At 48.7% G+C, this 21,043-nt stretch overlaps 2 protein-coding genes and 1 pseudogene across 5 annotated transcripts in view; 1 reads left to right on the forward strand and 2 right to left on the reverse strand.

Annotated features, from left to right (window-relative positions):
• LOC103642698 (uncharacterized) overlaps positions 1-2,307 on the reverse strand; it is a 101,858-nt gene extending 99,551 nt beyond the window's left edge. Inside the window, exon 1 of the mRNA XM_035963262.1 lies at positions 2,182-2,307. Within this exon, the coding sequence (XP_035819155.1) occupies positions 2,182-2,307 (126 nt within the window). The remainder of the gene's footprint in view (positions 1-2,181) is intronic.
• Positions 2,308-2,528: 221 nt separating this feature from the next.
• LOC118471914 (uncharacterized) lies at positions 2,529-12,612 on the reverse strand (annotated as a pseudogene).
• A 4,466-nt stretch (positions 12,613-17,078) lies between these two features.
• On the forward strand, positions 17,079-20,606 carry LOC100193871 (Protein XRI1). Of its 4 annotated transcripts, none has more exons than XM_008663215.4 (9): positions 17,079-17,395; positions 18,464-18,513; positions 18,615-18,728; positions 18,803-18,939; positions 19,034-19,112; positions 19,199-19,280; positions 19,368-19,420; positions 19,784-19,864; positions 19,960-20,606. In XM_008663215.4, the coding sequence occupies exons 1-9, from the start codon at positions 17,331-17,333 to the stop codon at positions 20,214-20,216; spliced, it is 918 nt and encodes a 305-aa protein (XP_008661437.1). In that variant the 5' UTR covers positions 17,079-17,330; the 3' UTR covers positions 20,217-20,606. The 4 variants fall into 4 exon arrangements, with proteins under 4 accessions (XP_008661437.1, XP_035818801.1, XP_035818800.1 ...); XM_035962908.1 differs by having other exon boundaries at positions 17,090-17,419; XM_035962907.1 differs by having other exon boundaries at positions 17,091-17,419; positions 18,612-18,728.
• The last annotated feature ends 437 nt before the right edge of the window (positions 20,607-21,043 follow it).

Below are 21,043 nucleotides of genomic sequence, written 5' to 3' on the forward strand. Positions count from 1 at the left end.
GAGGGCTTGGCAAGCTTCACGGGCTACTGGCGGAGCTAGCCGAAGCACTGGTTGGGCTGGAGGGTGGCTAGAGTAGGCTGGCCACGGCGGCCGTAGTTCTGGCGGCAATGGCGAGCGGAAATGAGCTCGCCGGAGCTAAGGAACGGTGGCTGGCCGGTGAGGGTGAGTGCGGGGCGAAGAGAGGTGCGCCCGGGGAGGCTTTATAGGCGCGGGCGGGCACGACCGAGGGCGTGGGCGCGCGGCGGACTTGACCGGACGCCGGGGCGAGCGCGCGCGCGGGTTGGGCGAGCTCTGGCGTGCCGACCAGGGTCGAACACGTGTGCCCGTGTGTTCTGCCCAAGCTCTGGCGCGTGTGGTCGCTCATCCGAGCCTGCTCTCGCCTTGGTCAGTGCACAAAACCTCTTCTCCTCCCTACAAGCTACCATTCTTGTGTGGAGGTCATAGGATTTTGCCTACTGGTTGCAGAGATATGGAGCCAGGAAATCTGGTCTGTCTCCCTGCCCAAACCCGAGGCAAGTCCCAAGTTTTGTCATGTCTAGGGCTCGCGTCCCAATGCCATCTTCTGGCACACGACAGAGGGGTTAGTTAGACACAATTTTGTCAATGGGGCCATTAGGATTCGAGTTAGGGATCAAGGTGAACATCCCTGATCTTTGGCTCAAGGTCTGAATTTCAGAATTCTGAAATTCAGAATTCCCAATGAGTCCCAACAAAAGAAGCTTGATTTGGGGGTTTTCTTGAATTATTTTGGCTAAGCTTTCTCAATCTATCTTGTTGCTTATCAAATATACTTTAACTTATATAATTGGCTCAACTCAAAATTTTAAACTTTTCATTCCCTTTTGCTTATTTTCTTGAATTTTGTTCATGGGGTTCACTTAGGGTTCTTAATTAGGGTTGCACATTCTTATCATTTAAGAGACTCAATTGTCTTGATCATGACACTTTTAAGCATATACTTGGTGAATTCTTTCTTACTTAAGTTATTTTGATGCTCATGCTTACTTTGGTTCACATAAAATAATGGTTCTTGGTTTGGCTTTTTAAGAGAAACCCTAGGTGACACTGGGGTGTCACAGTACCCCTGTTTCAGGGTACCGACAGTGGCCCCCGAACCCACCTCAGGGGAGGATACGAGCCTGCAGGTGGGGCCAAAGCTTGATTGGCAATCGACGCGCTGCTTCCGTGCGCTTGTTGACGTAATTACTGCCAGTCCACCTTCAGTCATGCCAACTGCCACGTCTGTCCCCGCGGCTGACTGACCTGCGGCCCCCACACATGATGGCTTCGCCGGGCCACGCGCGAGGCGCCTCGATACCGCTGCATTAGTTTTGAAAATTCACCTTCTCTGTCTTCTGCGGTGGCCCCGTGGAGGCGTGGTACTGGCGCGAGCGGCGGTTCGTTCTCCACACCCAGGAGTCGGCGCCCAAGGAGTATGACTCGTGGGCCCAGGCCCCCGTGCCAGAGATTGGGCCGTTTGTTTTTTGCGGCGGAGATGAAGAGACACACTACCACGGGCGGCGGTTCGCTTTTCAGGCGCGCGCGGCGGTTCGCCTTTTCTGCACCTAGGAACCGAGACCCAAGGAGTATGACTCGTGGGCCTGGGTCCCCGTGTCAGCGACTGGGCCGTTGTTTTTGGCGGAGATGAAGGGGCGCACTACCGCGGGCGGCGGTTCGCTCCTCGAGGCGGTTCACCTTCTCAGCACTCGGAGGCCCGCACACCATCTTTATGACCTATGGGCCCGGGGCCCCGTGTCATAGGCTGGGCTACTTCAGTGCGCACCGGGCGAGATTTCCTGCGGCGTCTTGGGGCGCAAGCGGGAGTGTCTTCCTTGAAAAGGGATTCACCCCGCGTGCAGTAGTTACGCTTTCACATTCTTTCCAACTGCTGCGCCCTTTCGCCTTCGAGTTCTCCGCGCCCCCTTGTATTTGTGCTCCTCTGCTTTCCGCCGCCGTAATTGTCGTGGCTTTGCTAGTCCATCCCGAGTGCTTCCAGTCCGGGGTGGCGCTCAACCAGGTGCGCAACCTGCTCGGATGGGGCGCGTCCGCGTTTGCCGGAAGGATCCGCGCCGGTTGGTGCTGCCGATCTGGCCTTTCTTTCTGCTGCTGCTGGAGGAGCTCGGCCTCCAATATCATCACCTTACGCCCCACTCCATCCTTCAGGCGGCCATCTTCGCGCACTTCTGTGAGATGTTCATGGGGGCGATGCTTCTTCCGCCAGCGCTCGGACGAAAGGGTGTTGTGCAGCGACCTTCCGGAGATGGAAAGCGGGCTGAGCTGCGGCTCCATCTTCCGCATGAACTTCATTGCCTCCTACAGTGGCCTCGTTAGCTCCTCCCTGAGCTTCACCAGCACCTCATGGTACGCCTCCATGAACTGGTCGAGCTCCGGCTTCGTCTCAGCGGCTAGGCCGTCGAGCGTCATGTGCTGCCACGCCTCCATCTCTTTAGCTTTAATGGCCTCGACGTCGCCTCCAACGATGAGGGCTCCTTTGCCTTGACGCATGCACCGAGGGGCCGCTGCCGTGTTCAGGGTGAGCGGCAGGTCTGCGCCGGTGGTAGCGGCGACAGCTGTGCCACGACGGCGCTGAGGGAGGATGCCCACGGGCGGTGGTAGTGATCGCTGGTTCGGTTGCCGACACTGAAGACGCCGCCCGGGAGGTCGAACAAGATGTCGTAGCGACGGAGGCCACGCGCTTCCAGCGCGACCCTGCTGATGTCGAGTAGCTCATACCTGTAGAAATGAGGCTAGGGCTCCGCTTGAAGGCGGATGTAATAACTTTTGTTTTTGTAAGTTATTTTTGGGAACTATCAATTAAACAACTCTTATCTGTGCAGTATTTGTTCTTGCCGTATGTGGCTTTACCAACTCCTCGACTGGTACTTGGCCACCCTGGGATGCAGGCTCAACGTGTCGAGGCTGGATACCAGCATACCTAAGAAAGAGTTTTGTCCCGGCCCCCAGGAGGTAGCCTCAACTAGGACCTAGGCCTGTTCACAGCTTCATCTAGGAAGTGTTAGTAGTACACCCATAGGGCCCATCGTCTAGTATCAGCCATCCTTTGATTCACGCAATAGGACCTGCAGGATTTAGCCTGGGGAGCCAAGCCGTGTGCCCGGACCCCCTGAATTACAGCTCCAAATACCAGGACACCCATCGCAGAGTGGTGGAGCATGCAAGCTTAGGGTACGGAACCAGGCTAAGCGGCTACATGGCTCTGGACCACCCCAGGAGACGTGTGTCCATTCTCTAGGACCGGACCCCAGGTTCCCGGGCCCATAGGGCTATAGTTCCAAATACTAGGATACTTGTCGTAGAGTGGTGGAGCGTGCAGGCTTAGGGTACGGAACCAAGCTAAGCGGCTACACAGCTCCGGACCACTCCAGGGAACGAGTACCCATTCTCTAGAACCGGCCCCCAGGTTGCCGGACCCCCCTGCTTTCGTAGAGGGGTCCTAAACTGCATGCCTGGCTACTCAATTCGGATGTCATGATACTAGCCAGGGTGGAGAACTGTATGGGTGGGTTAGATAAAAAATAATATCTGGAAACTACAACAGGATAAAACCATCCCAGAAGCACATCTAAGGGGGTAAATCCTTTCTTTTATAACTCGATATGCATGGGTGCAGACCAACAGGTCGGGCTTATGAGGGTGGACCTCACCGGGCTGGCATACACGTATGCACAACCTAGTTACAAAAAGAAGAAACCCCAACCCCTCAGACTTGCTCCTATGGATAGAACTTACGGCGATGCTCTAGGTTGGGAAGGGGTACTCCTTTAGTTGTGGCAAGGCGGACACACCGGGATCGGCATATCTCTGTCACCTTGAGGGGTCCTTCCCAGCTGGGGGAGAGTTTGAGGAGCCCTTCTTGGTTTAGGATTTGCCTTATGACCAGGTCCCTAACCCGGAGCTCCCTACTATGCACGAACCGTTGGTGGTAGCGCCTGAGCGCTTGGTTGTACCGTGCATTTCGGATCGCCGCTCGCCATCTGCGTTCGTTGATGAAGTCCACGTCCTTATGCCGCAGCTGTTCCTGCATAAACCCATCAAAAGATTGGGCCCGTGGGGAGCCCATAAGGGTTTCCGGGGGAAGGCAGGCTTCGGCCCCGTAGACCAGGAAGAGCGGGGTCTCTTGGGGGTTCATCTAGCTGTCGTCACCAGAGTCGGAGTCTCCGGTGAAAACATCCTTTAGGACCCCCTTAGGCGACTGATACCTGAGGTCCCGTTCTCCTGCGGCCACCTCGCCGCTGTCGACCCTTTCCTTGCTAGGCCGGCGACGGGGTGGGGAGCCATCCCTAGAGGTCTGCTCGTGCCGCTCGCTGACGCGCTTCGCGAGTTCGATGATCTCGCGACACTCCGCGGCGCTATGGTGACTGTTGGGGTGTACAGGGCATGAGCCGCTGTTACCCCTCTATAGTCGTGGGCGCTTGTTGCGCTCGTTCTGGCCCCTAGTCGCAGCTGTGACGACCAGAGCAGCAGACGATGACTTCTCGTGGCCGCAGTTCTTTTTCTTCTTCTTTTTGCCGTCCTGAGCGATGGCACCCGAGCCACCCGTCTGGGCAGCCCCGGTCTGTGGCGCCGAGTGCCATGCACGGCCCTCGGCGGCTCTGGCGCACTTGTCGGTCAGAGCGAAGAGTGTGGTGAAGTCTCCACGTCATGCGTGGCTAACTTCTCCAACATCTTTTCATCACGTACTCCCTGGCGGAAAGTAGTGATGATGGAAGCATCAGTGATATGGGGTATAGTCCCTCGTACCTTAGTGAAGCGGGAGATGAAGGCCTGTAGAGTTTCTCCAGGTTCCTGTCTCACTGCATGGAGGTGAGCCTCCACGCCATGTTGTTGATAAGCACTGGCGAAGTTCGCTGCGAACCGCGCGCAGAGCTCTTCCCAGGAGCAGATTGATCTTGGGTGAGGTTCATGAGCCAAGTCCGGGCAGGCCCAGACAAGGCTACATGGAAGTATGTTGCCATCACGGCGGTGTCTCCACCTGCTGCCGTGATGGCAGTGACGTAAACCTGCAAGAATTCCGACGGATTTGACGTACCATCGTACTTCTCCAGCAGGTGCAACCAGAACTTGGATGGCCAAGTCATCGCGTTGAGATGATCCGCTAGTGCGGCGCAGCCCACGCCGGCCAATGGGACACCCGCTTGGATTCGGGCGCCCGTTGGAGTCTGCGGTGCAACCGCAGCGAAGTCGTAGTCGAGGTTGCGACCCTCGACATTCTGTCGGCGCTCACGCGCCCTCTCTAGAGAGGCGCGGGCATCCTCGCCCGCATGCCTGTGGTTGAGCTCTGCCCGCAGGTCACTAGACCTCTCTAGAGAGACTGGAGCGTCCTCTCCCGCACGCTGGTGGTTGAGCTCCGCCCGCCGGTCCTCGGTCGGTGCGGCCCTCACGGAGGGGGAGCGCACTGATGCCGACGCCTCATGATGACGCCAGGATGACCGAGGCCTGGGCCTAGTTGAGCCAGAGTGCGCCATGCCGAGCAGGCGGTCGACGTCGTCACACCACTGCTTCATGGCCCCCGGCGAGGCCGTGGAGCTAGGAGGGTGGCGCAGCAACTCTCTAGCCGCGGACAGCGCCCCAGGCGCTACCCTAGATGCCCTGGACGTTTGCACAGGGGTGTGCTGCCGCGCAGAGTGCACAACAGCAGCACCAGGCACAGGGATGTTGGTGGCCCGCGGTGTGGAAGAGGTAGCCGCTTCTTCCACCATGAAGTCCTCGGGTATGAAACCTTGGTGTTCGATGATGTGAACCATGGCGCGAGCAGAAGAACAAGAAAAAACCTAAATCCTAGTCCCCTACCTAGCGCGCCAAATGTCGGAGACGGAATTCTCCGGCCGGGTGGCGGAACGCACTTGCCCTAAATACTAAGATGAGGAGGGGCCTAAGCATTTTGCCTGCTAGATGGAATTGGGAAGAACACAAGAACACACAAGGGTTTAGAGTGGTTCGGGCCGCCGGAGCGTAATACCCTACTCCACTGTGTGATGTATTGAGCTTGAGAGCTTGTATGAACTTGTGAGTTTGAGTCTAAGTTGGGTCTACCTTGTAACGTCGTGTGCTCTCCCTTTTATAGCTCAAGGGGGGCACGTACAAGGGTGCTGAGCCCTGACATGTGGGCCCAGGGGCAAAACGAAGGGAATACATATGGAAGTATCCAATGCCAGTGTCGCCCAGAAGATCTCCGAGCGCCATAATGTTCATAGTCCATATAGTATTAATATCTCACGGCTGCTTCCTCGGTAACGCGCGAGCCATGATGAGCACAGTGTATGCCGCAGCACGGGCGTACTGCCTGCCAACGGAAGGGACAGTTATGCCGCCTGTAGGATGGTTTGGTCGCCGCCCGTCAGCGGAGTGGACAGGGCACATTTAATGCTGAGGCGGCACATCGCCTGCCAGTGGAGTGACAGGGCACATTAAATGCTGAGGCAGCACATCACCTGCCAGTTTGACAGGCGACGCGCCTTATCCGCAATAAATGCAGAGGACGCGCGGGCCAGAGGCCTTACGACAGGCTCCGCCCGCTGGCTTACATCACGGGCAGTGGGCCACGTGGCAGCATCGGGTCTCCACCTGAGCGGGGAGCAGAAGCGTACGTGGTATGGTCCGGACATGTGTCAGCACCGGACCCCCGCCTAGGCTTGATTAAGGCATGGGTATTCTTTGTCCCAGAATCCCAGGACCCCGCTAAGGGTGGCCCGGACCCCACACAGAGAGGTCCGGGACCCGTCCCGGAGGTCCAGTCTGTATATGCAGGGGTCCGGCACTTTCCCATGGGGGTCCGGACCCACCGTTGAAACCTTGGAGGATATTGTCTTCCCTGGCCACGTGGCGACCCCAGAGTCGTCCACGTGGTGGGGTCGGGTGCTGTTTACCACGCGACTAGAGATAGTCGCGCGGGCACCGTGCCTTCTTACTGTAGTAAGAGGTACCCCTGTTTCAGGGTACCGACAACGCCCTTTGTCCTTCGAAGCATTATCTCCCTTAGGATATAATGATCTTCAGACGAAGGTCATGAAGGACGTACCTTCATCATCGCAATGTATATTAATGAAAGAAGAAGCATATGAAACATAAGAGATAACATGAGTAATTATACAACAATTTTAATATATCTTTATTATATTCTCATAGATGAATAAGAACAATATTGAATTACATTTGTACCTTCGACTTGACAGAAGGCAAAAAGTCCAAGCGTGACGCACGAATGAATACAAGTCAGCGTGAACAGTACGGGGGTACTGTTCATCTATTTATAGGCACAGGGCGCAGCCTATATGCAATTACATCCATGCCCTTCATGTTTACAATTGACTTAAGGACAATCTATCGAGGACTGAATAGCCTTTTCCTCTTTAAGTCGGTTCCTTTTTCTGCTATTGAGCCGAAGCTTCCTCGCGCATAGCTTCGGAATTGATTCGACCTTCGTCCCGATCGACCTTCCTCCCGATCATGCTTTCCATATTGTGGACAGCTTCGTTCCAAGTTTGAAGGTTCCTGTACATATATTCACTTGGAAAACATTGTTAATCATGTTTTTGAGGACCTTCGGAAGACGAAGGTCCCCAATAGTAGCCCCTCGCGGTATTAATTTGTTATAATAACGAATTTAGACTGCGACGTGAACGAAGGCCTTAAGCCGAAGGTCCGAAAAAAACACCTTCCCTTTGCTAGAATAGCAACAGTCAATGACAAACGGAGCCCTTCAAGCTGCAACACACTAGGCGTATAAATATGAACCCACGCCGACAACAATCTATACGCCATTTCTGCCATTTGCGTTATTTTCTCAAATTTTTAGCTCTTGCTCACTAGCTCTTGCCTGATTTTCAAGCTTTTCGAGCTTCGGTTTAAGGACGTGTTTTCACCATGTCTGCGGAGAAGATGAGTGAGGAAAAGAAAATGACTGCGGAAACGAAGGTAACTGAGGAGACGAAGTTGTTTGAAGAAAAGAGAACTGTGGATCCTTTTATCGCCGGGTTTGTTGAGTCTATGTCAAAAACAAACACAGAGAAGATTACTAAAAATATTCTAGAAGGTTTGTCCGAAGATACTGATGATAGTGATATTTATGATGTGGAGAGTGGAGATGAATATTCTGAAGATCGGCCCTGGCGACCAAGCCATACTGTCTTCAGAAAATCAACTATTAAACAGAGTCATCTTGACAACATGAGAGGAAGGTACTTTCGTGACATGTCTATCGTGAGAGCTGGCGGAGACAACACCGCCCCTGCCCCTGAGGAAAATGAAGTTGTTATCTTCCGAAGCTTTTTTAAGGCTGGTCTCCAGTTTCCTTTGAGCAAGTTTGTAGTTGAAGTGCTGAAGATCTACCAGGTCTTCCTTCATCAGATCACCCCCGAGGCTATAATGAGGATGGGGATTTTTGTCTGGGCTGTAAGGAGTCAGGGGCTAGAGCCAAGCGCGAAGTGCTTCTGTAGTATGCATGAGCTTTTATATGAGACAAAGGCTACTGGCAAAGAACAATAGCACAACAACTTTGGTTGTTATGGATTTATTGCTCGCCCCAACGCAAGCCACCCGGTGCCAACATTTCGGAAGAGATGGCCCGGAGTCTGGATGGAGGAGTGGTTTTATGTGAAGAATGATTTAAAGGCAAGGGAAGAAATTAAAGAAATCATCCAACGCCCCATCTGGTCCCGCTTTGGCCTCCGACGGCTGAAGGTGGAAATTGATGGCAATGTCGAAGCATGTCAGAGGGCTTTCAGCACTATGTGTGCCTTCATTGGCACAAGGGATCTGATTCAAGAGCATATATCCTTTAGGGTATGGCCACTTGTGGAAAGCTAGGATATGCCGAAGGAGACCACCACCGATTCTAGTGGTGGTGGTCTGGTCCGACTGAAGTATACCTTTAGGTTTAGGGACAAGTTCGATGAGCCAAACAACGACTGGCTAAAGTGTATTGAAGCTACCAGTGATGAGCTGCTTGGAGCATACTCCAAGGCCGAAGATAATGCTCTGTCCGCAGCCTTTGGAGGTCGGGGCAAGAAAAGATTAAACATGGTATTTGATGCTATTGGCTTCATATACCCTGATTATCGCTACCCGCTCCGAGGGCAAGAGAAAAAGAGAAAGATTGCTGCTTCGGTCACCCTAGCTGAGCCTGTGCCGAAGAGCAAAAAGGTGAAGGTTCTGACCCACCGGCCGCGCTATATTGAACCGGCCGTAGTGCCTGAATTTGGCGTAGGGTCCTCCTCAGCAGCCGAAGCAACACAAACTGCTCTGATTGCACAGAGCGCTGAAGAGCCGACCGTAGTGCCGAAGGTGCCTACAGTTGGGCCAGCCGAATCTGAAGATGATAAGGCCGAAGAGCCTCAGGTGGAAAGAGTGATAGAAATGCCAGAAATCCTGAGTCCACCAGCAGCGGCAGATTTGCCGAAGATGCATAGAGTTCCTGTTGTAACTCCCAAGAGGAGGAGGATGGTCAGCGTACTAGACGCTGTTATAGAGACTACGAAGACCTTGAGCCCTGCTCCTACAAAGAAATTTGTCGAAGCTGCCAAAGCGCAAGCCGAAACTGGGCGAGCAGAAGTCGAAGCTACAAAAACTCAGGCTGAAGCCAAAGCTGGGCCTTCAGCGCCCGTCACAGCGAAGCCTGCCGCGCTTGAGGAAAGAACAGCAGGACAGATTGCACCTGAAACTCCTGCTCCCGAAGCTTCAATCAAAACTGTTGACTACATCATTCGACATGCTTCGGGGAAGAAATTGTCCGAAGAAGAAATTCTGGAAGCCAGACACTATGCGTGAAAGGTGAAATATCCAAAGGGAGCTTTAGTGTTTAACGACACTAATGATGACGACTTCTTATACTGTCTCCCGGACAACAAAGAAATACCCGTTTGCCGGGAGATAGGTAAACGCATGGGATTTCCGAAGCTGGAAGATGGCCTTTCGATTTTGTCGAAGGATGATCTTGCTGACAGCCTGACATACAACAGTATAAAGGTATAGAAGTTAACTTTGAAACTTTGAATTTTAGAATGGAGAATTTTATTTGCCATGCTCAATTCTTTCTTCTCTTTTGTTACAGGGCTTGATTCTTAGCAATGCCCTGAGGGCACAGAAGAATATTGAAGACAAAGGCTATGCAATGGCTCTGAATAACCTTCATTCAAAGGTGATTGAATTGAGAAACGAAGGTCTTGAAAAAGACAAAATATTAATTTCATTGGTAAACAAAGTGAAGGAAGACGAAGCTAGTTTCAAAGCTCAGGCCGAAGCTCAAAAAAATGAAATTGAAGACCTTCGAAGAGAACTGGCCGAAGCTAAGGAAAACTGCACACTCGCACAAGCTAACCAAGAAATTAGCGAATATTGGAAAAATCATCTAGAGAAAAATGTTGAAGAACTTCGCACATCCAAGGAAAGGTGCTTTGAGAAATCCTTGGATTGTGTGAAGAAAATAAAAGCTAGCTTCGCCAAAGTGGGTGCCTACTCTGCTGAAGAAAATTTCATACGAGGCGACCCCGAAGGCGTTGTTGAATGGATAAGTGGAGAAGCCGAAACCTTCGAAGAAATTTTGAGTGATCGCGGGGATGTTTGCGCATTTTCCAGTGCGCGGGGAATTTCAGCCATCTTGGAGAAGGCGGGATGTGATCACATTAAAGCCGTGGCCTAGGCCAAAGCTGCCTTCTCCGTAGATGATACGAATGATCCTTCAGCTGAAGCAACCTTGATGGGCGGAAAATTTTACAATGATGTCTGGGTGATTGGTGGCCGAGTGATGGCCCATGAAATTATAAAGAAAAGTGAAAAAGACACCCATGACGCCCGAGCAGAAGCAAGACGAGCTGAAGAAGCTGCAGAGCGCGAAAAGCGTATAGGTATTATTTTTTGGTTTTTAGCTTCAGCATTTGTTTTGGTGGCTTCGGACTAATTAATTTTTCCTACTTCAGCTGAATTATCTCCGCCGCCGGAACCGTTCGATCCCCTAGCTGATCCAGAAATGAAGGAAGCGCTGGACATCATAAACATGGCTGAATCCATTGTTCTTTATTCAAAGCAAGGTGATCTTTCATAGCATTAACATCAACATCTCTACATCTAGCATAAATAAGTGCATTAAATGTGTCATCAGATGTCAAATAAAATAGTTGCAGACGGTCCGGTCGTGCACGCAGGACGATCTGCGAGGACGCTATAATTCCTTTTTACCGAATTTGGCACCTTCGGGTTTCTCTTATTTTTATGGTAGATTCAATAATTATGTCAAATCATGTGAGTTTTCATTGCATGTGTGCAAATTTTGGATGATATTTTCATTTCCAATACATGCGCACAAAAATGGATGACTCCATTAATATAGGATCGCTCCAACAGACATACAACTAAGCTCGTTATATCCAGTTTATTATATATAAGAATACTAATTATGCTAGACATGTAGCTATTTATGCAATTCGATACACTTCGTAAAAATCTGTTTCCTGTTGCATGCGTATAAATTTAGAATGATAGGAATGTGTGGTAAAAGGAAATGGACTAGTATGAATGGAAACAAAAAAATCTTATTTAAATATTTTATTTCCTTCATAAATATAGGATCGCTCCAACAACAATGCATTTAGGCTCGTTAGAACTACTTTATGATATATACTAATACTAATTATGTTACACGGTGTAGGTATTTATACAATGCGGTACACTGCGTAAAAAAATATGTCATGTGATTTATTGGTGGACGTATCTCCATGTTCGAGCGTAAAAACCTTCAGTTTTGAGCATAAAATCGGCAATTATAAGCGTAAATAGTGATCTAACATGAAAGCCATTGAAAACCTCTTGATGTTGACATAGATATATACAAAGTGACATAAAAATATGTACGTGATTGTATGTCGTTCCTCGACCAGGAACATGCATTCAGGCACGTCCCTCACAAGACGCATGCATGTGGTCCTATTTTTATGGCAGATCTGAACAATATGGCAACCAATAGCACGTGCATGTGGTTCTTATTTTTATACAGATCCAAAAAGTATGTCAGGTATTGGGAGTTTCCACTGCATGCGCACAAATTTTGAGTGACATTTTCGTTCCCGCAGCATACCCACAATTGTTGGATGATGATATCGCGCAAAGCATAAATCGTTATAGAAAGTTGCATAAATACCTACACCGTACATCATAATTAATGAAAAAAAATCCTAATATGGATCAACCAACAACCGCATGCATACAAAGGATTGGACGAGGTCGTCGCTGGAGGACACCACCGAGGCCACCAGATTAGAGGAGTTGGTCATCGAAGAACGCTTGAACCGTCGTGCGGACCGCCGAGCCTTGCAGCCCGCTCCTCACGCGACCGTCGATGTTGCCGGAGCCACCTGTGCCTCGAGTGGCCACCGCCGCCGACTATCATGCCTCGCGCGACCGCTGGATGGGTTCATCGCTGCCATGCGCACTTAGGGAACCTTCGTCGTCGAGCGCGCCTTTGGTCGCCACCACGAGCCTCTAGCCGCTCATAGCTCCCTAGACCGCAGCTGGCGCTCGTGCCGCTGGGGTCGTCGTTGCCGCTTGCTCCTCGAGGAACCTCCGCTGCCGCATGAAGGGGGCAAAGTCGCTCACTCGCATCTCTAGGGCCGCGCCTCCCAGACCGCTGTCGTCGCTCGTGCCTCAGGTAACCGCCGCTACCACACGAGGGGGCATCATCGCTCGTGCGTTGCGATGGAGGGCGTCAAAAAATAAACCCTAGCGGTCTGGGGTTCCGTTTACAGACACCTCGATATGGTGCAACTGAACCAGATGGCACCATTGGACCATGGCTTCCTCTAGTTATTGGAAGCACAAGGCTCGTAATATACAATATATATATAGTTGTGTTTTTGGGAATATTTTAGTTTTCACAAATACTAAATTTTAGGGATTAAAATAATATAAGAAAAATATGAAATTTATATTTAATACCAAGGAAGATAATCTAAAGTTTCCTGAAAATTCCCGAAAACATCCACAATATAATTTAATATGTTTAAAAACTTTTTGCACTCACAAACACTATGCAATGGCATGAATGCAACGATCTATTCATTTTACTAAGCTTAACACACACATACACACACACAAATATAACTCCCCGTCATTTAGGAAAAGAATAGAAAAGAAAAGGAAAGAGAGGCTGACACCTGAATTTTCATGGATTTTAGAAAAGAAATTTTATACCCAAAATTCAGGGTGTCACACCAGGGATGAAGTCTCTTTCTATGTTACGGGCTACCTGTTGGTCCTTGTAAACTATTATGACGCCATGAAGGCTAGATATCTTCATGCATAGATAAAGACTATGGATAACTGCCTCAAGTTTGTCGATCGAACCCTTGTCGAGGATGGCGTTTTAGGGGTAGACCATGTCCACTATATTGAAGGTGATAGATAAAGGCTATGGATGGTCGCCTCAAGTTTATTGATCGAATCTCTGTCGAGGATGGTGTTTTAGGGGTAGACCATGTCCACTATGTTGGTGATCTATTCCATCATCACGTTGGGGGATTTTACCAAAGAACAGTGGCAATGCTATTTTCCAATGGGGAAGGTGCCCTTTCCACTGAAAACATATAGTGGGTTGTCAGCCAGCTGCAATAGATTATGATTGATGCCCATGTGATCGAAGCCTTACAGGAAAATGATGTCTGCTTGGCTACTATTGTAAACAAGGGTATTATGTAACTCCTAGCCAACTATGATACATTTTATTACCATTGCAATGGTGTGTTGGGTGCTTCATAGGTCCACATCCCTCCCATATAATGTGAGAAGGACATGCGACCGCTTGGTTTGAACGGCAGGCCTAGTGATGGCGACGTGATTAACTCTTCGATAATATTTTGTTTCTCTACCTTTTGTTTTCAAAGTCTGCACTAGATCCTCCAAAGGTCATGTTTATTACGTCATAGACATCTGGTTGCGAAAATCGTCTTCGTCTTTAGGTGGTGGAGGGGGGAGTTGATGGGACAGGTGTATTATTTATGCTGGTGCCTGCGAGAGGGTAGAATTTATTAGTGTGAGAGCTAAGGGAGGTAATTATGTGGGTATTATGGATATAGTGGTTTGATGTGTTGGTAGCAAGGGGTTATTGGTGTTGGACTGTTGGTAGCAAGGGGGTATTGGTGTTGGATTGTTGGTAGGTGTGGACTATGGCCTTTGTTAGTTGTTCTGGTGCCATTCTTGCCATTGTTTTTTGGCCTCCTTTGTGATCGGACAATCCTTGGTAGAGTGTCCGACATCTTCACCGTGGAATACACAATACAACTTACAGTCCTGTGTGGATCCCCTACTACAGTCACGGTCTCTACCACCTTCACTCCTCTACTAGGCTATGGAGGTTTTGCTGTGTGCAAGGGGGATTCGTTGGGTTGTTGTAGGTTGCTTATGTTGTGGACCTGCTGCTGCTAACGATCCTGTTAGCCCTTATGCTAGGGTCTACTACTGGCCTGCGAATGCTCCTTTGCCTTCCGCTGTGACTCTAGCTTTTGGTAGTGCAACTCCTCTGATTTGCATACTTCTTGAAGAATCGGTAGAGTTCTTAGAGTGTGCTTGGGGTCTTTGGTGCAGTGACTGAACATGTGGCTAGTGCGAAGGTCGCTGATGGCATAGTGAATGGAGATGTGGTCTTCAACTGAAGACACTTGGGATTTCATCAACAAAAATTTCTTGTAGTAATCCTGAAGGCTTTCCTTCTCCAATTGCGTGTAGAGGGATATTTCTACAAAGCCATTGGTTTCTGGTCTATAGCCCTTGAAGTTGAGCGATAACTTTTCACGAAGGGTCCTCCATGAGTCGATGGGCAGTGGTGGAAATCTTGTGTACTAGGTGAGAGCTGGGTCCTCCAGGCCTACGACGGAAGACTTCACCATTGCTTGTCGTCATCTCTAGATGATGCTACTACCACTTGATAGCTCATGATATATTGCGAAGGGTCAGGGTTGCCATTGTACTTGGGCCAATTGCCTGACCGGTAATTGTGTGGCCATGGGATATATTGAAGTCTAGCGGAGAGCGGTCACCTTTCATTTATGAAGTTGAAGTTGTGGAATGTGCCAAAGTGTTGGGCTTGCCAAGCGCTTCTTTCAAAGTCATGATGTATGTGTTCTATTAGCGGAGGCTATTGAGTATGCTCATACTATGTTTTTGCACTTAGTGAAGGTGGTTAGGTGTATTCATGTTGCTACAAGTCTGCTATTTCTTGTTGTAGAGTCCACAATATGTCTTTTTTCCTCTTCAATCAACCTCAATACCTTTTAGAGGATCTCATCATGGTGTCTTGTGGTTGTCAATGCTTATATCTACTTCTTAAGGTCATCATTTTTTATGTGAAGGCTCTTAAGTAACAAATGGTACTTGGAGTTAAACTCGAATGCTTTGTCTTCTTCATGGATCTCGAAGTCTAATCGCTTGGGGGTGTCCTCAACTCGATGGCGGATCAGAGGGTTGGTTTTTGGTCTGATCAGACTAGACTATGGACTGGTAGGGGTGTCTCTTGGTGTTGAACGGAGCATGACCATGGCTCTCCAAACTACATGTGAAGGGGCTTCCCTTAGGGGTGGAAATGACTGGCTCTTTGTGCGAAGAGGAAGATTTCTTTCAGTTGGTAGTTATGTAGCCGTCACATGGGCAGTCTTCGCTTGGGTCTCTTGGTCTTGAGTGGGGAAGGTGACCTTAGGCCTCTGGGTGTTGTCAGTGAAGACTATCTCTATCAACTCCATTGAGGTGGAGTTGGATCGGGTGTTCTTTTCGAAAGCCATCGTGGGATTGGTCTTTGTAATGAATACAGTGGGCGCTAAATGTTGGGTTCTGACACGTGGACCCAAACACTCGGGAGCAGGTGAGACAACGGTGCTCAACAAAATAGGAAGCTAGGGTGCTCAATGTCTTGTCAATCGTGTCTCATCTAGGAGTTGGATGTAGTTATTTATAGTGCAACCAATGGGCTAGCCTAAAGTACGTTCGTGCCCTTGGATACCTGCTACATCCTCAGAATATAATGTACAACAGAGTAAATACGAAACAATGCTGACCTAGATCTAATTACACCAAGAGTTGTACCCGCAGGAGAGGCTGACAGATGGGCCAACTTTACATGTAGAGGGCCCACAGGGTCCCCACTGTCTATACGTAGTCTTCTAGTGTCAAGTCATGAAGGCCTTTGCCTCATGGTCTTCGATGTCGCCTCATTGACTCGTCTTCTGATATGGCGCCGAGGTGGAACAATTGCCCTTTGCTTCGCTTGGGCTCTCGCTCTGGCCTAGACGACCGCGCCAAAGGAAGAAAGGCCATCGGGAGTAGAGTCCTCGAGGCCGAAGGCCTCTTGGCTCGAAGCCCCCATTGTGAGTTAGGCCCTCCTCGCCCGCAGACCCCCAACATGGGTCTGTGAGCCCTTCTCGCCTTGTGAGGGTGACTTTGCATGCACAATGTAGTCCTCGTCTTTGGGACTTGCATGCATCACATCAATATCCTATATTCAAAAACAAGGTTAGTATGCGGTTAGCGTGAGACATGATCAATGTCTAGTTCGGCCTTCGTACCAAAGCATATTAGTATCTGGTTTTGTTATTCAAAATAGGGTGCGATAATTCCTCTTTACCATAAAGGGCTTTTGCCTTATTTTTTGTTTTGTTTAGATCCATTAACTGATAATTATTAGCTAGCTATTAGCTATTGTCTGATTTGATCTAATTAGGTAGATAATTAGTATTTACTGCTATAGCTAACAATTAGCTATTTTATTATCTATACCTGTTTGAATAAAAAAATATAATTATTTGCAGGAGATCTAAACAGGGACTTAGTAAAATTTACGGTTCTGTCAAGGTTGCTACCCATTTTTTTGAAAGTGTTACACCCATTTGTACGGTTCCATGAAACCATATGGCTGGAGTTGCGAATGAGCCGCCTTGGCACGCTGGGCTTTTGGAAGGCCATCAATTCTTGCACCGGCTCTGGCGCCACGCGCCCACCAAACACACAGGGTGGACTGTCAGAGAGACAGGCAAGCCGAGCGAGCGGAGATTTGAGCTGGGCACGCGGCGCGAAGGCCGAGGGGTCGTGCCCAACGGCCTTCTCAGTCAGCCCATCTCGTGCCCACCACCCCCTTCGCATTTCTTCCCTTTTCTGTCCCACCCGTCTTCATCCCTCGGACTACAAATGCGGCGCAACCGTGGGCGTATCAGCACCCGAGCAGTTTGTAGCAGGATCCTCTCGCTCTCGCCATCGCATCGCGCACAGTAGACACTCAAAATCCGATTGCCGAGGGGGAGAAGGCGGAGACCGTTGCAACGGCTAGTTGCGGCGGCCCGATGGACCCGTCGTACGATGGCAGCGCCCCCGCCGCCGGTGGAAGCGCCGACGACCATGGCCAAACGTGGGTGAGGGGGCCCCGAGTCGTGTGCGTTGATCCGTGTCTTTGGTGACTGGTCTCCGCTCGCGTTTTTGTTGCTGCTCCGAGCTCCTTGTTTTGGGGGATTTGGTCTGGGATTAGAGGGCGGTTTTGGTTTGGGACCGATGCGCCGCCGTCGTTGGTTGATATGAGACCTCGCGCAGGCGTGCCGGCGTGCGGAGATCCGCGCCGCCGCCGGAGGAATCCGGCGGCTGTTGGATCACGTCGGCGATCTAACAGTAGAGGAATCCTACCGAGCCAGCGATCTGGTGTGTCGATGTTGGCGGATTGGAATGATCCATCCGCCAGTCCTGCGTCCTGGGTGCTCGTTCCATTGGATTTGATCCGCTGGTTCGGATGGTCTTTTGCGACGTTGCGCCCTATAGGCTGTCTAAATCGTAGATTAGGCCGACGCCGCCAATATAGCTTCGATGGAGAGGATATTGGACTGGCTGGTACTGGAATGGGCCTGTGTATGCTGTTCGTTGTAGTGCCTGACCTCTGGTAATAAAGTTGCTGTGTTGCTAGCCCTTAATTCTTTTTTTTTAGTTGATAATTTACCTTACATGTCAAACTAAAATTAAGATCTGTCTACTACCTACAAGAGTAGCTTCATGCCCTTCTTAGGTTTATCTAGCTCAAATTGTACCCTGCTTCAGTTGAGAGTTAGGTTGATGCCAGTGCCAAAGATTGGATGGGGGAGAATATGGGTTCACGTGGGGCTGGAATGGGGCTTTGTATGCTGTTCATTCTAATGCCTGATCGGCAGGAATTAATTTAGTGTATAGCTTACACGTACTTCAGTGCCTTTGATTGTTCATTTCATTGACTAAACTGAGCATACATAACGAAGTAGAATCAGATGAAAACCCGCGTACAACCTACACAAGTAGCTCATGAATCATGATTTATCTTTAGTGGGTGTGATTGAACTTATACGCTGCCTCAACTCTTTGCTCAAAGAATGCTTGTAAATTGACTTGCTATTATGGTGCACTACTTTTTTTTTGCAATTTATTACACTTGTGCCTGATCTTGTAACACTTTCCTCAGTCTCTGGGATTGGACAGTAGAGCATTGTGAACCCAACGATTCAAGTCATGGTACTAATTCACATCCATAACCTGCATCTATGTCACAAAGAAGCTTTAAAGTACCTGTTTGGACTTGATTTCTCATTGTGTCTCATCTTTTTTTACAGCAGATGCTACTAAATTCGTGTGGGATTGCCTCAATCAAGATGACGATGAGCTAATGGGATTGCTTGGAAATCAAACCCCGTTGAGAGACTGCCGTGATTTCTTTGCTGACCTTGGTGGTACAATTTTTTTCTACCAATTATCATTGCTACCACTCTTAATGCATAGCTTAAAGCGCCTGTTACTTGAGTAGATTTCACATGCAAGGAGACCTTGGACCTGGAGGAATCTCGGGAATCAAAGCGGCGGCGCACATTAGAGTACCCTTCAGAGTCTAGTCAGTCAGAAGTTGGGACTCATGATGCTGCTTCACCTTTTGTCACATCTGAGGTTGTTCTCCAGCTCCTACCTATGTTTCAAATTCCTCCATCCTGCTAGTCTTTGCATATCATAGTTATGCATGTTCTGTTTTTCCATGTTTCAGGCAGCAGAAATTTCATTGCTCTGCACTGATAAACCACAGAGCTTAAATTGGGATATGCACCACACTTCAAATAATTTAGGTCTGTATTTTTCATTATATATGCTTAAATACTATACTGTTTACTAATTAAAAAAATTACATCCGATACAATAAATTCCTTGTCAGATGAAGCACCCTACCGGCAAGAAGATATTCTTTCTGAACATTGCTCTTATGGAACTCCAGTGTACCTCGAGCCTGATCAAACGTTTGTCCCTATCTGGTTCCACTAAAACAACTTTATTTGGCTCATTGGTTTGTCAGCTGTGATATATTCATCTCCTACTTGCTGTAGGCCTTGTAGTCAGGAGAGCATTGCATGTATAAATGATCAATCTGGTATTTCAGGTCAGTGCAAATCGTCTTTTCTATACCATTTGATAATCATTTTTCCATTTAATTTTGCAACTCAGCTTCCAACATTTCCATTAATATTTGTTCTTAAGCTCTCACGAGATATCTGAGAAGGGCATTTTAGTTTCCTCTTTTCCTTCACAGTTATGGTCTATTTGTAGTTGCTGCAATGTACTATTATAACCAGCAACCATGAGAAGGGCATTTTAGTTTCCTCTTTTCCTTCACAGTTATGGTCTATTTGCAGTTGCTGCAATGTACTATTATAACCAGCAACCATGATGTTTTAGTGCCTTCCTAGCATCGTGGTTTTGTATTGAGGTCCACAACTTACCTATTATTTCTATATGCCTACAGGAACAAGTGAGACTGGACCAATGACAGAAAGTTTCATAATGCAGGAAACTAGAAAGCTTTGTACACTCAAAGTGTCCAAAGGTATTTCATTTTGAAAGTATATTATTACTTGGAACACACTTCATCTTCCAGTTTCATCGGTGTTAATCATGTGGCCTCTTTTGCCTTACTACTAGGATCAAGCTCAACACTAGTTAAGGTGAAGGAAAACTTAACTACCTCAGTAGCATATCCTTTTACTCTTATCAAACCATCTTGGGAGGAAGGCGATGTTACCTTGCAGGATATAAATCAGCGAATTCGTGCTCCTCCTAAGAAGGCCCCCGAGATCCTTGGAACTTCAGCATTCTCTGGCAAGCCAGTGATTGGCAAGACAAGAATCAGAACAGAAGGGGGGAAAGGAAGCATCACAATACTAAGAACAAAGGGCTGAGAACCGGAAAATACCTTCGATCCTTATTTATCTGCTAGTCTCTCCATTTATCAGATGAGAAAGGGGAGAAGGCAGCTCCTTGGTGGTCAATTGTGCAAGTCTGAGCACCTGAAACTTCCATTGATTCACAGTTCAAGGCTGAGCCTGAGGATGCCATTGATTCTTATTTATCTGCCATTCTCTCGATTGCTTTTGGCACTTTGGTCAATGTGCAGACCTCTGTAGCTTTCCATCATTTTTTTGTTTTAGTTTTGCACCGTGGGTGTCTTGTGAATTAATGTAGACGCAAAACAACAACTTTCGGCATTCTTCTGGTGTATTTATGACATGTGGTCAATGATATATATACATCAAACTGAAGTCAATAGAATTAATGTGTTATATTCCATCCTTGTGTCTCTTTAATGAGACAATTCTTATGACACTTGTCAAACTTGCTTATTCCTTCTATGATTTAAAATTTCAAAGTTTCTTATTTGACACTAGCTTTGAATTCCATACATGCCTCAACTACAATTCTACCTATAGATATCTTGATATCGAAATGGCTAGAAACGAGCCATGGCTTGGTGCTGGTGCGTCTTGGTGCCTGACCGGGCTCGGCTCGCCCACTCAACAACATGAAGGAGACTCGGTTCGGCTCAAAGTTAGCTTTGTATTCAATATTATTGTTGGATAGTGAAAAACCCTCACCCTAACCAGGGTTGGGAGATGTTAGGTGGGATCCCCGTAGTCGAAACTTCTAACCACTGCAAATATTGAGATTGTACCGAAACTCCTCAAACACCAGGGTGGGAAGGCCCTTGGTGAAGACGTCGGCGAAGTGA

The sequence above is a fragment of the Zea mays genome, chromosome 10 (assembly GCF_902167145.1).
Source record: "Zea mays cultivar B73 chromosome 10, Zm-B73-REFERENCE-NAM-5.0, whole genome shotgun sequence".
NCBI lineage: Eukaryota > Viridiplantae > Streptophyta > Magnoliopsida > Poales > Poaceae > Zea > Zea mays.